The sequence below is a fragment of the Panthera leo genome, chromosome A2, assembly GCF_018350215.1.
Source record: "Panthera leo isolate Ple1 chromosome A2, P.leo_Ple1_pat1.1, whole genome shotgun sequence".
In the NCBI taxonomy this organism is placed as follows: Eukaryota; Metazoa; Chordata; class Mammalia; order Carnivora; family Felidae; genus Panthera; species Panthera leo.
This window is the reverse complement of record NC_056680.1, coordinates 35,634,957-35,651,185: the sequence shown is the minus strand read 5'-3', so window position 1 is coordinate 35,651,185 and position 16,229 is coordinate 35,634,957. Positions and strand designations below refer to the sequence as shown.

The 16,229-nt window shown below is 41.0% G+C and overlaps 1 protein-coding gene across 8 annotated transcripts in view; it reads left to right on the top strand.

Annotated features, from left to right (window-relative positions):
• The window catches only part of TAFA4 (TAFA chemokine like family member 4), a 173,175-nt gene that overhangs the window by 154,615 nt on the left and 2,331 nt on the right, over window positions 1-16,229 (top strand). For 7 of the 8 annotated variants that reach the window (XM_042929937.1, XM_042929935.1, XM_042929938.1 and 4 more), the window contains one exon: window positions 10,539-10,622. In XM_042929937.1, the coding sequence (XP_042785871.1) occupies window positions 10,539-10,622 (84 nt within the window). Of the gene's footprint in view, window positions 1-10,538; window positions 10,664-16,229 lie in introns of all 8 variants that reach the window. The other variant, XM_042929942.1, reaches the window with a different exon arrangement.

The window sequence follows — 16,229 nt, the reverse complement described above, 5'->3', positions numbered from 1 at the left end:
TTTGTTGCCATTATGTTGCCTGCAGAGCTGGAGTTTCTGGTGGTCCTTTCTAGTTTTTGTTGCTTTTGGTCTTTTTTTTTTCCCTCCCATCTTTTCTTTCCTCAGAGAGTCCCCCTTAAATTTCTTTCAGGGCTGGTTTAGTAGTCACGAACTCCTTTAATTTTTGTCTGGGGAACTTTTAATCTCACCTTCTACTTTGAATGACAGTCTTGCGGGATAAAACATTCTTGGCTGCATATTTTCCCGATACAGCACATTAAATATATCCTGCCACTCCTTTCTGGCCTGCCAAGTTTTTGTGGATAGGTCTGCTTCAAACCTGATCTGTCTTCCCTTGTGAGTTAAGGACTTTTTTCCCTTGCTGCTTTCATGATTCTTTCCTTGCCTGAGTATTTTGTGAATTTGACTATGATATGTCTTGTTGATGGTCAGTTTTTGTTGAATCTGTGTCTTTTTGATGTCTGTGTCTTTCCCCAGGTTAGGAAAGTTTTCTGCTGTGATTTGGTCACAATACCCTTCTAACCCTTTTTCTCTGTCTTCATCTTCTGGGACCCCTATGATTCTGATGTTGTTCCTTTTAAATGAGTCATTGGTTTCCCTAATTCTTAAATTGTCTCTTTTGCTACTTTCCCTCTTTTTTTTTCTGCTTCGTTATTCTCCATAAGTTTGTCCTCTGTATTGCTGATTCGCTGCTCTGCCTCATCCATTCTTGCTGCCATGGCATCCCTTTGAGATTGCAGCTCAGTTATAGCTTTTATTAATTCATCTGGACTAGCTTTTACTTCTTTTATCTCCACAGAAAGGGATTCTAATATATTTTCAAACCTAGTTAGTAGTCTTAATATCGTGATTCAGAATTCAGAATTCAAGATATTGCTTGTATCTGTGTTAAGTCCCAGTCTGTCATTTCTTCCTGCTGTTTCTTTTGTGGTGAATTCCTTCGTTTTGTCATTTTGAAAGAAGAAACGGAATTAATAAGGTAAAAAAATTGAAATTTAAAAATTAAAAACAACACACACAGATCAAATAAATGATGCCAGATCCTAGGTGTGTTTTGGTGTGGGTGTTGAAAGGAGCTTAATAGGTTAGAGAAAAAAGAGATAAGAAAGGAAAAAAAAAAAGGAAAACGTTTAAAATTTTGAAAAAAAAAATGAATACAGTGAAATAGAATAAAATGAAATGATGGAAGTAAAATATAATTTGAAAAATTTACAAAAAAGTAAAATATATAGTGGAAAAAATTAAAAATATTTTTAATAAAAATACAAAATAAAAATATTTTTTATTTCTCTGTATTCAAGAAAAAGAAAAAAAATTGTATAGATGGATCAGTGTACAGACTGAAATACGATTGTAATTACACAGGTTTCCCCTAGAAGTCAAACTATGAAGCACTTTATAGTGCATAAATTAAGCAGGCAGAGAGATTTGTGGTATTCCTGAAGAGTGAGGATGGCCCAGTTGGCCAGGGCTTAGTGTAATGGCTCCATTCTCCACTAGATGGTGCTGCTTAGCTCATGGGGTGTATTGTGGTGGTTCTTGTAGGGCTGTATGCGCAGGTGCAGGAGGGGTGAAAAGGGTGTCACCCAGCTACCCAGTCTCTAGTATCAGAACTCTGTTCTGCCTGATCAGCAATCGCACACCCATCCTTTGTCTCTGGCTTCCATCCACTCCCCACTTTTACGTTGTCCGTGACCAAGCTGTTAGGCTGCCAGGCGGTACCTACCTCCTGAGTTGTATCTCAGATGCAGCTTTGTTTCCCAACCCTTCACTTCTGAGAAACTGCAGTTTGACCCACTCAGACCTTCTGGGGGAGGGTCTCACTGAGCAACGGCCAGGTGCCAGCCACACTACATGACGTGCTGCTGCCGATGCCCAGAGACTGTGGCTGGGTGCCAGCCCACCCCAGAAAAAATTCACACAATTGTGTAGCAGTGTTTCAGGGATTATGGAAAATCACAACACACATCTGGCGCCAGGCTTCACCCTTAATGTCCTTGTTCCAGCACCAGCGAATGTGGTTGTTCTTTGGGGTCTGCTGGGACCTTTGCCTGTGGAGTAGCTGCACAGCCTCTACCAAATGTCCTCCCAGCAGGGGAACCACCTTTCCCTCTGTGGCCCAAGGACCCCTCAGACCTCACTCTCTGCCCCTGGGGATTTGCCCTTCCCACCAGAGTCCTGCTAGGTATAGAGCTGCAGAGTTTCAGACTCTGCACTCCCCTTGTTTATAGAGTCGTAATAGAATTTAAACCCTCTCCTTTCTCCCTTTTTTGTTCAGTCCCTGTGGCTGTTTCCACTTTTCCACTTTCCACTTTCTCTCCAGATGCTTTTCCTGTACTCTCCCCACCCACCTCTGTCCTCTCTCTGCAAGCAAAAGCAGCTCCCTGCCCTCTGTGGCTTCTCTCTCCCCCAGTTCACCTCTCTGTGCCGTATACCTGCTGAGTTCTGTGGTTCAGGTTGTGCATATTGTGTTAATCTTCAAATCAGTTTTCTAGGTGTGCAAGGTGGTTTAGTGTTGATCTGGCTATATTTCATGGATGAGAGATGCAAAAAAAAAAACAAACCCAAAAACAAAAAAAAAACCTTCCATGCTGTTCTGCCATCTTGGTCCCTCCACCAATATTGTGTACTTCTTAATCCAACCTGTTATCATTATTATGTTGATGAGATCTTTGTGTGCTGGTACCTATTGACCTGTTTTTTGTTTTGTTTTGCCTTTTTTCTTTTTTTTTTACTCGCTTGATTAGCATTTCATTGAATGGCTGGGTAATAATTTGTTTAGCTGTTCATCTACTGCAGGACATTTTAGTTGTGTCTGTGTCAAGACAAAGAGACTTATATGCTAATTAAATGATTTCCTTGGTGTCATACGATAAGTAAGTAATAGAGATCAATTATTTGGTGTCTGAGCAGAGTTGGTTCAGTAGAACATTCTGTGATGATGTATATATTCTTTCTCTATATCTCAGCTAGATGTGTTGATGCACGTATGTCCACTAACATTGGTAACCACTAACCACATGTGGCTATTGAGCATTTGAGATGTTACTGGTATGGATTTAAATTTAAATTGGAACTTGTAACTAGAAGCTTCTGTATTGAACATTGCAGGATTAGCTGTATGTACATATGTAGCTCATGAATACAACATTTGTATCCAGAGAATAACCAAATTCTGAAGGATAGGATTATGATTGTGTGTTAATATTTGTGTCCCCTGCACCTAGCCTAGCCTGGCAAACAGTCAGTGTTCAATAAATGTTTATTGGATCAAAGTCACAGAGGAGATGTTGGAAGTCGTAGTTTAGGCTCTAGTTAGAATATGTGTCTGTTTTCATATCCCCCTGATCTTCTATTCATTATTTGAATGCTTCCATTAGGGCTTTTAGCTTTATCCCATAATAATCTTTATCCCACAATAATTATGCAGGATCATGCTGCTAGTTGGTTTGTGGAAGACCTAGTCTCTGCTGATCCGTCCCTCTTTTCATATTTGTCAATAAGAATGTGGAGAGGATCTAAAATATAAAATTCACTTGAATTTACATTTAAATTAAAACAAAAGCGAGAAGACATTGGAGCAGGGCATTAATGTTGACATAGAAAGTAGAATCTCCTTACGCATTTCTGTTAATCTAGAGCACAGATACTTACCTTGTGTTTCCTTTGCTTTTCCATAAAATCATAGCTTTTATTAGTTAAAAAGGGAGAAAAATTAGCTGTTGTTTTTCCTCCAATAAGTCCTTTTTTTTCTTAGTTATAATTAACTTATAAAATCCTGCATTGTTGAAATGTGTCTGTCCCACACATTGGGGATTTGGGCAGAGGGGTGGGAAATTACTTGATTATAGCCAAGGCTACTTGGTTCCTACAGCAAACAACTATGTGGTTGGTGAGCATGTTTCCATTTGAATCTTCAACTGCCAAATATACGAAGCTGTTTAATGATGGGAACTGTATTCTTCACATTTATCAAAATACCACTGTACAGAGATAATGCTGAATGCTTTATGATAAAACGGGATAAATGTGTACTATGGTGAAGCATCATTTATTTTGTCAGAGTGAATGCTTTCTAAACATTGGGTTTAAAAAAGACTAATAAAAGCTGAGAAATGGGAGGCAGCTATTTTTTTTCTTCTTCTGATGCCCCAGTTTGTTTTCTGAGATGTCACAGATTACTTAGTTAAGGCCTAGAATTCCTGTTCATATTGTAGACAACTTGCGTGGCTTTATGGACTGTGTGATAAGTTACAGAGTCTGTCTTCAGGATGTGATTTCACAAGGTTTTGTGACTGGCTGTGTTCCATGATGCCACCTAAAAGACAAAGTGGGTTTCTGAGTTTTTCCCAGTGGCGGTAGGGTAAATGACAACAAGGTGTACTTTACAGAAGCACTGGGGGAGGTTGGAAGGATGTGCACCCTGCATACGTTGGTTCATTGTATTTTAACTTAGCACATTGCGCCTGGCATGTCCTAGGTGCTGGGGAATAGCATGTTAATGGGACCCTGGCCCTGCTTTCAAGGAGCTCAGTTTATGGGGAAAGAGAGACAAACTCTAGGAAATAAGGTACTTGAAGAGTAAGCAGATGTGGGGTCAGGGATGACATCCAGTGAGAAGCACTGGGTCTGATTTCACCAGGCAGGAGGGGAACTAAGTGGTGTAGTAGAAGTAGCTCGTTTGGGCTCTGAGGTGGTCATAGTTGAGGCTGGAGATGCAGGCAGAGCCTTTGCTATTAGAGACCTGCCATCAACTCAAATTTTAGGATTTAATTCCTGCCTTTGGCGAATTTATATTCAAGGAGCAAGGTTGATCTCAAATACCCTAAAATTCCTGAAAAGGAACGATGTGATCTCTGAATTTGACGGGTCAGATAGGTTGTCAGCATACGTTTCAGGGTGAGCCCTGGAGTAGCCAGGATTTGTGTGTGGGAGAGAGAGCAGTGAGAGTGAGCCAGAGAAACAGATTCAGAGAGAGATGATGCAGATTTTCGTCTTGGGGGATTGGCCACAGTGGAGGCAGGAGGGAAGATAAGGAGTAGAGGTGGCATTGTATTTACCATGCATTGGGATTATTTTCACCAGCCAAAGCTTTAATGAAGTCTCATGAACTAGCTCAGCTTCTCATCATGGGCTGAGTACATCTCTGTAACCAGAGTTAAAAAATTTTTTTTTCATGTTTATTATTTTGCAAGAGAGAGAAACCGTGCAAGTTGGGTGGGCGGGCAGAGAGAGGGAGACACAATCCGAAGCAGGCTCCAGACTCCGAGCTGTCTGCACAGAACTGGACTGGGGCTCGAACCCGTGGACGGTGGACCACAGCATGATGACCTGAGCTGAAATTGGATGCTTAGCTGACTGAACCACCCAGGTGCCCCTTTATTTTTGAGAGAGAGTGTGTGCAAGTGGGGGAGGGGCAGAGAAGGGGAGAGACAATCCCAAGCAGGCTCTGCACTGTCAGTGCAGAGACCCTTGCAGGGCTCACACTCAACCAATGGTGAGAAAGAGACCTTTAACTGACCGACCCACCCAGGCGCCCCCCCTCGATCAATGTTTCTTAACCAGGGGTGATTTTGGCCATCCTAGGGATATTTGATGATGTCTGGAAACACTTTGGGTTGTATACTGGGGGAGAGGGTGCTACTGGCATCTCGTGGGTTGAAGTCAGGGATGCTGGTGACAGTGTTATCATTTGCATGTATACCCCATACAATCGAGAATTATGGGGCCTCTAAAGGGCTACGATCAAGTAACTCTGCCTTAGAGGCAGGTCCCTGCTGTACATGGTTGTACTGTGTGAGCTTGCACGTAGTTTAGAAGACAAACCTAGATCCCAAAAGATCGTTCTGTACATATTTATCCACAGCTTCAGTCAGTACTCTGTGTACTTTGCGGAAAAAACAGTACCTTGTTATGTGTGAAGTGTGTGAACAAGTGAAAGGTTCTTGAACAAAAAATCGTGTTCTTAGGACTGCCTTTTTGCATGTTACCTGGGTCAGGTTGGAATGGCTTCTTTTCTTGAAATAACAAATCTAAATTGGCAGGTCTTCCCACCTGCCTACGTTTAAAGTTAACCAACGGCTTAAAGTTAATAAATCTTTCTTTAAGGTTAATTCGCCAAGAGCATCTTGAAATGACAATGTTAAGAACAAAGTAGCTAAGTATATTAGACACTCAGAGCATATTTTTGTGATCGTTTCTATTTTTAAGACATCCATATTCTAGGAAGATGTGTTCTTCACCTTTCTGTCTGTAGTTTCAGCGTCAAAGTGTCCTTTTCTTTAGAAAAGCTTAACTGGGTGTAAATACAACTGAACTAAGACAAAAAATGGAAGACCACCTCCTGAGAAGTGAGCCTGTTTGTTGGTAGTCTTATTCAAAGGTGGGTTTACGTAAATAGCTATATGAATACACATTGTGTTTTATGTCATGGAGTAATATTTAATTGGGACAAGGAATAGAAAAAAATCTCAATCTACTTTATGCAACAGAGAGGACGGAAAATGTACCAGGAACGAAATAGCTAATTGGTCCCATTATATTTTCACCTAGAAAACAGCATTACAGAAAACACTAGTCACTACCATAAAAGCAGAGCTTTAGGGTTTTTTGTTTTGTTTTGGGTTTTTTTTTTTTTTTTTGTCTTCTTTCTGCATAAAACTAGAAATTCATTACAGGTTGGCAGCTTGAAGATAGGGATGTTTTGTATTTTCATAAGTCAGGAAGGCATGGGGCTTTCTAAAGAATTTTATTTTAAAAATAGAAGTGACAAGACACTTTCTCATTATGAAATTTTATAACAGGATAAAATAGAGACCTCCTACAAACTTATTTTCCTATGGAGACAAGGCTCAGTTAAGTGGGCAGATGTTCTCAAGAGTTATTTTAACAAAATCCTGCTCCTGGGTCCTTTGTTTCTACCCAAAGCTGAGCTCAGTACGCACTCAGAGCTTGACCTTCTGGGCTTTTTTCTAAAGATTTTTTTTAATGTTTGTTTATTTTTGAGAGAGAGACAGAGCACCAGCAGGGGGAGGGGCAGAGGGAGCCACAGAATCCCAGGTAGGCTCCAGGCTCTGAGCTGTCAGCACATAGCCGGACAGGGGGCTTGAAGCCATGAGCTGTGAGATCATGACCTGAGCTGAAGTTGGATGCTCAACCCACTGAGACACCCAGATGCCCGGACTTCTGGACTTTTTAATCACCTTATTCACTGGTGGGTGAAACCCTTAAATGGTCCTCACTTTAGCTGTGAGTTCTTTAGTCAGTCTTTAACCCATAAAGGAACTGGAAACTTTTCTTGTGGCTACTGTGGTGCTTCTCGTGAAGGTTTCCTTTCTGAAAGAGCATTTGTTGTTAAGTAAGTCTTTAACACACTTGTAGGGTCCCACGTATTCACTAAGATATGAAAATGATTTTTTTTTAAGCAAATAGCAACCTATCCTGAAATTTAAAGTCTATTTTAAGGAACCTACTGTGAATCTGTCTTCAGAAAAATCACATTTTCCAGTTAAATGAAAGAAAACTGGTAAATAATTTCACAAGAGCTCGATCTTCCATGCTGTTATTTTATTTAAATAAATTTACGTTTTTAAAGTATTCTGAAACTATTTTACTCTTTTCTATAGTTAAGAATTGGCATTTTTTAAAATCCCCTCAAGCTCCTTTTCTAGATTTGGCATCAGAATTATCTTGGGACCCCATGAGGCCAATAAGGGCTTGTATTTCTCTGCTGTGAAGTTGAGATAGAAAGAATCAAATTATTTCCTCTGTAGGGAATTTACACCCAGATTTCTCAACTTATGCCTCACTTGGTCTCTTTCAGACTCCTTTTTGTCCCCAATGGTTTATCACGTGCCAGACTAGCTCTCCTGGGCACACAGTTTTCCCTTGGTTGTGGAACCACCTTACTAGAAACTTTCCATCGCTCCCTTCTGCTTGAGAAATCAAGTCTAATCTGGAATTGACATTAAGAGCCCCTGAAGGTTGCTTCTCAGACCACCTTGCTCAGCTGACTGTCCTTTGCTTTTCTGCTGACCCCTCACTGCTGCCACATGGACCTCCTCCTGGCTTTCTGGTGGGCCACTCCCTGTCTCAAAGCGCCAAGTGTCTTCACTTCCGCAGATCACTTGTCATCTGTCTGAGCCTCTTTGGAATCCTCCATGAAGCCCTGACACCTGTCAGGTTGCCACTGCTGAGTGGCAGAGAATCTGCCTAAGAAAACTGTTTTAAAGATAAAAAAAAGTATTTTAAATTCAGCTGTAACTCTGTGTAAATATAACTAAGCTCTGTCAACATTTATATAACTTTTGCAGTCCTGCAGATGGAATTTTCAAATTGAGGGTTGGGAACCATCTCTTATTTACCTTTATATCCACTTGGGACCAACCTGAGGTATTCAGAAAATAATGAAGGACTGGTCAGCACATTGAATCTGGTCAAACTTTGTGTAGCCTATGGTAACCTAAACTATTATTGTAAATTGTGGTACAGTCGAAAGACTTGCAGATCAAGAGGAAGAAGCCTAGGTTCTCCTACCTCCTCCCTCATTTTACTCGCTTTGTGGAAGGCTCTTGTTTTTATTTCCGGAACCATCTGCCTCTGCTTCCTGCTGCTGAAGGTTGTTGGGACAATCATAAGAGGAACGGTATAGAAAGGGGCTTTGAAAATAACAAAGCTCCACTCAGTTTTAAGGTGAGACTTCTATAATATTTGTGACTGAAGAGCATACAGCTTTCTCCAACTTCACCCTACTATCTCTGTCTACTCAAGTTCATTGGCAATTTCTGCCAAAATAAGTAACCCATAGAGCTATATTCCTTTCTCAGTGTTGGCACCTTCTAACATATGGTTTTTCTAGATCACAATTGTGCCTCATTTAGGGATTATTGGTTTTAATGGGACTCTAATCTGACAGTAGCACAGTATTGGGCCAGAATAAGGAATGGTGGTTTCGTGTAGAGTAAACACAATGTCTGGCCATTTCAGCTGATAATGAAATGGTCCTGTGCCCTAATCCTGCCATAGTGCTGTTGCCTGACAGGAGAAGAGTTTTTAATGCATGAGCTTGCTGTATTATCTACTTTTGTTTACTGCCTCTATACCTCTAGTTGTTTCTACTACAGCTCGCTGGTGTGAGGGAGGGGTATGAATACAACAAGGGTTGATGAGGGGGCTCCAGTGGTCGAATGCCTCTGTTCCAGTGTTGTTTGCCCAGTGTGACTTTGAGCCTCAGCCTTTTCTTCTCCATAAAATGAAGGAAATACATTTAGCAGGATGCCTGGCCCTCAGTAAAAACTAGCTATTAGGAATTCTCAAGATTTGCTTGAAGTTGAGTTCAGACTTCCCAAGACATGGTAGTTTAAGTCACATCCATTGAGGTATTTTTTTTTTTTTTACCTTAGTGCTGCTATTTCAACAGAAAAACTGAGCTCTGCGTGCCTGGGTGGCTCTGTCAGTTAAGGATCTGACTCTTGGTTTCAGCTCAGGTTACGATCTCACAGTTTCATGAGTTCCAGCCTTGCATCAGGCTCTGCGGTGGCAGCATGGAGCCTGCTTGGGATTCTCTCTCTCCACCCCTCCTCCACTCACACTGTCTCTCTCAAAAATAAACAAACTTAGAAAAAATTAAAAACAAGAGAGAAACAGGGCTCAGCCACCCCATCTCCCTTAATCCACACACCGTACCTGCAGCCCTAGATCTCTGATCGGTACCAGCCTTCTGGCTGGGCCCACCTTTAAATATGAATCACATTCCCTTTTGTCCTTTGACTCTGTGAGAATACCTGGCCAAGTTGATGGAGTTTCCTTAACTTCTCGTAGTCTGCGTCCACACCTGGAGAATTCTTACTGGTAGATGTCAGCAGGGATGATGGGGTAAGGAGGAAAGAGAATTTCCAGGTGAGAGAACAAGCCTAGAATGTGGGCATGTGAGGGAGTACCAGGCTCGCCAACTTTTACTTGGCTTCCAGCTGTTGAGTTTAAGGAGTTATTCTACCACTTGCTGGACTGGCATGGAGAGATGAACCCCTCTGTGATGGAAACATTTACTGTTTTTAATCTGTGCCACTGGCAACAAAGCCCGTCAAATGTACTGACTTTGCCAGCTCAACATACACTGTTGTAACCTACAAAATGATGACCACACCAGTAGCTAACATTTTCTGACAACCCAGTGACTGGTCCATGGTTAGCCAAGACTTTGCTGTGGATTACCTTTATCTTCTTGACATCTGTGGTGAGGTTCTATTTTTATCCCCATGTTACAGATGAAGAAACTGAGTCCAGGAGGAGTTAAATAGCCTAAGGTCATGGGCGGGAAAAAAAAAAGCACAGCCAAATTCATACCCAGGCATGTTGTAAAGCTTGGGATCTCACTGTTTTCTAGAGCATGTGGCTGAACGCAGTCTTTAAATTGACTTACGTTGAAATAGTTCTTATTTACAGTCTGAAATCTGTATACTGATCCATCTGAGCTTTATGTTGTCCCTATTTGGAGGAAGAAACACCTTCACAAACACTGTTTGGCCTTTGTTTTCCAGCTTCCATCGTGATTCAGAAATGGTGGTGCCACATGAATCCTTGCTTGGAAGGAGAGGATTGTAAAGTGCTTCCAGATTACTCAGGTTGGTCCTGTAGCAGTGGCAATAAAGTCAAAACTACAAAGGCAAGTATAGACAAACACAACTCTCATTTACAACTTCCCCAGGTTATTAACTATGTGGTGTCCCCCCTTCAGTTTATCCTGGCACCACCAGCGACGCTATTTTATGTTGATAAACCTCCTTGGCTGGTACCATCCCATTACTTTGGCCTTTTGAAAAGCCCATTGCCTAATATCACCCTTTATGTCAGATCGTATGGAGCAGGGACTTGCTGGATGAGTCACTCAATTCATTGCAGCTCCTTCGGGAGCCCACTTTAAAATAAAGGAATCAGAGTCGACAGCCAGCAATATCCAAACAGCATGGTGAGATTCCACATCCAGATGATTTGCTCAAGGAGGGATACTTCCTGTGAGGAGTAAGACTTATGTAACATTTGGATTTAAGTCAAGAGTTGTCTCTTCCAAGGATGTGCTTTCTAGTCCCCACACTTTCAGAAGTCTACCAGTGTCTACCCAGTTCTTGAGCCCAAAATCTTACTTCTTCCTTACCTCTCTATGTCCAGTCTGTTACTGGTCCCTGGGCTTGTTATTTCCATCTCCCTCCTTGAGCATTGGTCACCATCCTTACAACAGTGGTCCTGTCCCCACTGTGTCTCATGTTGATGCCTCACATCCACTCATGCTCCCTTTTTAGGTCATTCTCCATATGAGGACCACAATCACATTTGTGAAATGCAGATATTCCTAGCTAGTCTGCCTGCCTATCTGGGTCTTAATAAATAACCTGGGAAGTCACATCCCATCATTCTTTTGTTTGTTTGTTGGTTTCAGTCTTCTGTTAGTACCTCTTACCATGGTGCCTTTGCAATTGCAGAGAAAGGTGTTCTTCATGGAATGTGCTTCCCCCCCTCTTTACTCCTTAACCATTATTTATTTAGAATCCTTCACTGACGGGATCCATGTCTCCTCTATCTTTCAACATTTACTATGGTTATACTTTCCATGGAAAGGTATAGTTAGGTTTTTAGTACCTAGAGTGTTCTAAGAACAGACATGTGAAGTCAGGGCTCATGTCAATTTTCAGTTACCTTCATAGTCCCAATAAGTTTTTTGAAGAGAAAGTAATAAAATTGAAAAAAAAGTAATAACATTGGTCATTCTAATGAAAGAATAAATTTAGAACAATGATAACATTTATAAACAACTATAAAGATAAATTTTAGCTGGCATCAAATACAAGATCAGCAGTAGTATAATTGTCAACTTTTGTTAGTAATATAAAGGTGACTGAATGACCTGATAAAGGCATATCTCATTTTATTGTGCTTTGCACATACTGTTTTTATGGTTTGTTGTTGTTTGTACAAATTGAAGATTTGTGACAACCTCGTGTCAAGTAAGTCTGTTGGCATCATTTTTTCCAATAGCACTGGCTCACTTGGTGTCCCTGTGTCACATTTTGGTAATTCTCACAGTATTTCAAATCCTTTCATTATTTGCTATGGTTATCAGTGATCACTGATGGTACTATTGTAAGTTTAGGGTGGCACCCCTTTGTGCGTTCAGTTCCCCTCGCTTCCTCTCCTTGGGCCTCCTTATTTCCCGACACACAACAATATTGAAAGTGGGCCAATTAATAACCCTACATGGGCCTCTAAGTGTTCCAGTGAGGGGAAGAATCACATGTTTCTGACTGTAAGTCAGAAACTAGAAGTGATTAAGCTTAGTCGGGAGGCCTGACACAGGTAGCCAAACTGTGAATACAAAGGCAAAACTCATGAAGGACATTTAAAAAATCTACTCCAGTGAACCCCTTCCATGGAGAAAGTTTTAGTGGTCTGAATAAAACCTCCATCTAGCCACAATATTCCCTTAAACCAAAGTCTGATCCTGACCAAGGTCCTAACTCTTTAATTCTATGAAGGTACAGAAGAAAAGTCTGCAGCTAGCAGATATTGGTCAATGAGGTTTAGCAAAGAAGCCATCTCCATAACATACAAGTGCAAGGTGAAGCAGCAACTTATCTAGAAGTTCTAGCTAAGACAATGAAGGTGGCTACTCAAAACAGCCGATTTTCATTGTAGACCAAACAGCCTTCTAGTGAAAGAAGATGCCATCTAGAACTTTCATAGCTAGAGAGGAGAAGTCAATGCCTAGACAGGCTGACTGTCTTGTTAGGGGGCTAATGCAGCTGGTAACTTTAGGCTACAGACAGGACTCATTTGCCATTCCAAAAACTCCTAGGGTCCTTAAAAATTAGGCTCAATCTACTCTGTCTGCTCTACAAGTGGAACAAAGCCTAGATGACAGTCCCTCAGTTTACAAGTTGGTTTACTGAATATTTAAAACCCATTATTGAGACCTCTTGCTTATAAAAAAGATTCCTTTCAGAACAATCTACCTCGTCACCCAAGAGCTCTGATGGAGATAGATAATGAGATTAATGTTGTTTTCATGCCTGCTAAAATGACTTCTTGATCCATGGGCTACAGAATGGATGTTATTTTGACTTTCATCAGGCTATAGCTGCCACAGGTAGTGATTCCTGTGATTGATCTGGGCATTCTAGATGCCATGAAGAACATTTCTCATTCCTGGAAAGAGGTCAGAATTAACAGGAATTTGGAAGAAGTTGCTTTTAACACACATGGACAGCTTTGGGGTATTCAAGTCTTCAGTGGAGGAACTAACTGTGGATGTGGCAGAAACAGCAAAAGAATTAGAAATGGAGCCTGAAGATGGGACTGAATTGCTGCCATGTCATGAGAAATCTTAAGAGATGAAGACGTGCTTCTTATGGTGTAGCAAAGAAGGTAGTTTCTTGAGATGGAACCTACTCCTAACGAAGATGCTCTGAAGATTGTTGACCTAACAACAAAAGACTTAGAATATGACATCAACTTAGTTGAGAAAGGCAATGGCAGGGTTTTAGAGGATTCACTCCCATGTTGAAAGAAGTTTTGTGGGTAAAATGCTATCAAACAGCATGGCGTGCTCTAGAGAAAGCCTTCATGAAAGGAAGAGTCAGTCAATGTCACCCCAACCCTTAGCAACCGCCACCCTGATTAGTCAGTGCCATCAACACAGAGGCAAGGCCCTCCACGGTTAAAAAGATTATGACTGGCTGAAAGCTCAGATGATAGCATTTTTTAGCAATGAAGTATTTTTAAACTAAGGCTGGTACATTGCTTTTTTAGACCAAATGTTGCACACTTAACAGACTACACTGTAGTGTAAACATAACTCTTACATGCACTGGGAAACCAAAAAATTAATTTGGCATGCTTTCTTGTGATACTCATTTTGTTGTGCTATTTGCTTTATGGCAATACTTGCTTTACTGGGGTGGTCTGGAGCCGAACCTGCTGTATCTCTGAGGTATGCCTGTGTATGCTTTTATATCCACAGCAGTGGACGTTCATGGAGTCCCTTGTTGGTGGACGAAAGAGGCTAGCATTCCCCATCATTTCTAATTAACTTCCAATCTATATAAACCCAAGTGTGCTTGCTAAGCAAACCCTGCCTTAAAATAATTCCACTATCCTTCCCCCCACCCTGGCCCTTTTCAGCCCCTTTTCCCCCTTCCCTTCCTGAATAAAAATGTTGGAGCTTCCAAGGAGCTAGCATATTAGATCCATCAATGATAAAAATGTCTTCTTATCCTATTTCTTGTGAACAAAGAAATAACATTTAGAAGATTATTCTTGTATTGATTCTTATATGTGAATATAAAACAAGACCATGAACACAAGCCAACTATGTTCCGGAAAAGAATGTGTCTAAGTAGTCTCTTGCTGGGGAGGCTCCCTCTCTATTTGTGTGCAGTTAGAGCATTTGCAGGAAGCAGACCTTTAGGGGCATTTTGGCTCTGTCTGCTGGGAATATAAGTTTGCTCTAGCTAAAACCTCAACGGTAGTGACATTTCATTTGGAACTTCTAAAAGTTGTAGAAACACAATACAGTTCCCTAAGCCATAATGATACTTAGCTGCTTTTTTTTTTTTTTTTTTAGTGATATGCCACTTGAGAATAATCTCAAAGTAGTAAAACTTTGTTTCCTTTATTAATCCAACTCATTGTGGCTTGAACTGCATAAAACATTTTATGTCTTTTATGGTTCTTATGAACACAGAGCAAATTCATTTGTGGAGGTGTGACTGGCTTCTGGGAAGAACTTGGTGCCCCGAGATTCTCTTTTTCATAAAATAGATACTAACCTTACCCATAAGTGAGACAGCGGTCCTACAATGGTTGAGGGATTACAGTTCTAGGGGGGATATTAACTGTGTGACAAAGTAGTTTTCATTTTCCTTAAACAATTCCTGCACACCAACATCAACACGTGGAAAGGCTAAAAAGTAAGATGATCTGCAGTAGAGACCTATGTCAGAATTTTATTTTTCATTTAAATGCAAATATGAAGAGAGCAGTCAAGTTGAGAGATTAACAGATTTAGATGAAGATCAGAAAACGAGGGGGACAGTTTCCTAGGAAGCCATGCTGTCTGTTCCAGGTGTAAAAGGTCGGCAGTGAGTTTATTGTGCCTGGATAGCTCTTGGTGTTCGCAGAGAGCATTCACCTACTAGTTCTTGTGGAAAAAATACAACTTTCACTGTCATTCTGCCTCAGTTTTCCTCGTCTTCATTTGGAGTCGTTCGTGTTAAAGCTCCGAACAATTGCACACAATGTTGTTTCAGCACGAAAGCCAGCCACTGTCCAGGGCTATTTGATGTTTGAAAATGGAAATAAATCGTACTGAATTTCAAGAAATTTTAGATGTTTAAGGTTTTATTTTTCCAACATCTAAGGGTAAAGAGCTATGCCTTTGGAGCAGTTCTCAACCGGGGGCAGTTTTTCCATCAAGGGTCATTTTTAGATGCCACACGTTGTGGGAATGGGGGTTGTTCAGACATCTTGTGGGTAGAGGCCAGACAGGTTGTAAAAATCTTAAAATGCATAGGAGGGGTCCCCCATAGCAAAGAATTAACTGGATCCAAATGTATTTTTTTCCGGTAGCTCTTGGTAAGCATCCTACCTGATTCTCTTACTGCATTTACTTCTTCTAAGTTTGCATTCTCTGCATGCTTCTAGTATTTCATATTAGAAAAGGAGAGAGAAGAGTTAAATGAGGCTTTCTCGGCTATACCATCTCTTACCCTTAAGATCTAAGATGACCCGTTCTTATGGTATCTGCCTGAAAACACCCTGTGAATGGTACCTTTCTCTGTTTCTTAGGCTACCGCTATGAATCATCTTCATTCTCTTTTGCTGCATTATTATAATAATTATTTAATGGTAACAGTAGCTTCAGAAAACTCATCCTAGGGGGGTCCTTGTACCTACTGTTTTGAGCCACACTCCTTGGATAGTCTGGTATAGTAAGTCTGGGATGGGGCAAACCATTCTTAAAAAGTGCTTCATCCGTTGATTGTCATTTAACCAGGCCCCACACCTGCTCTGTTTTTGCTGTAGTGCTGTTTTCTGTGTTTCCAGGGTAAATTCCTTGCCCAGGTTTCTCCTTGGTGAGAGACCATCAATGGATCCCCATGGGTAACAGAAAATAGAGTGTAAGCATCTTGAGGTCAACCCCTAAATGTGACTCCCCCAATAGACCATGTATTTCCATA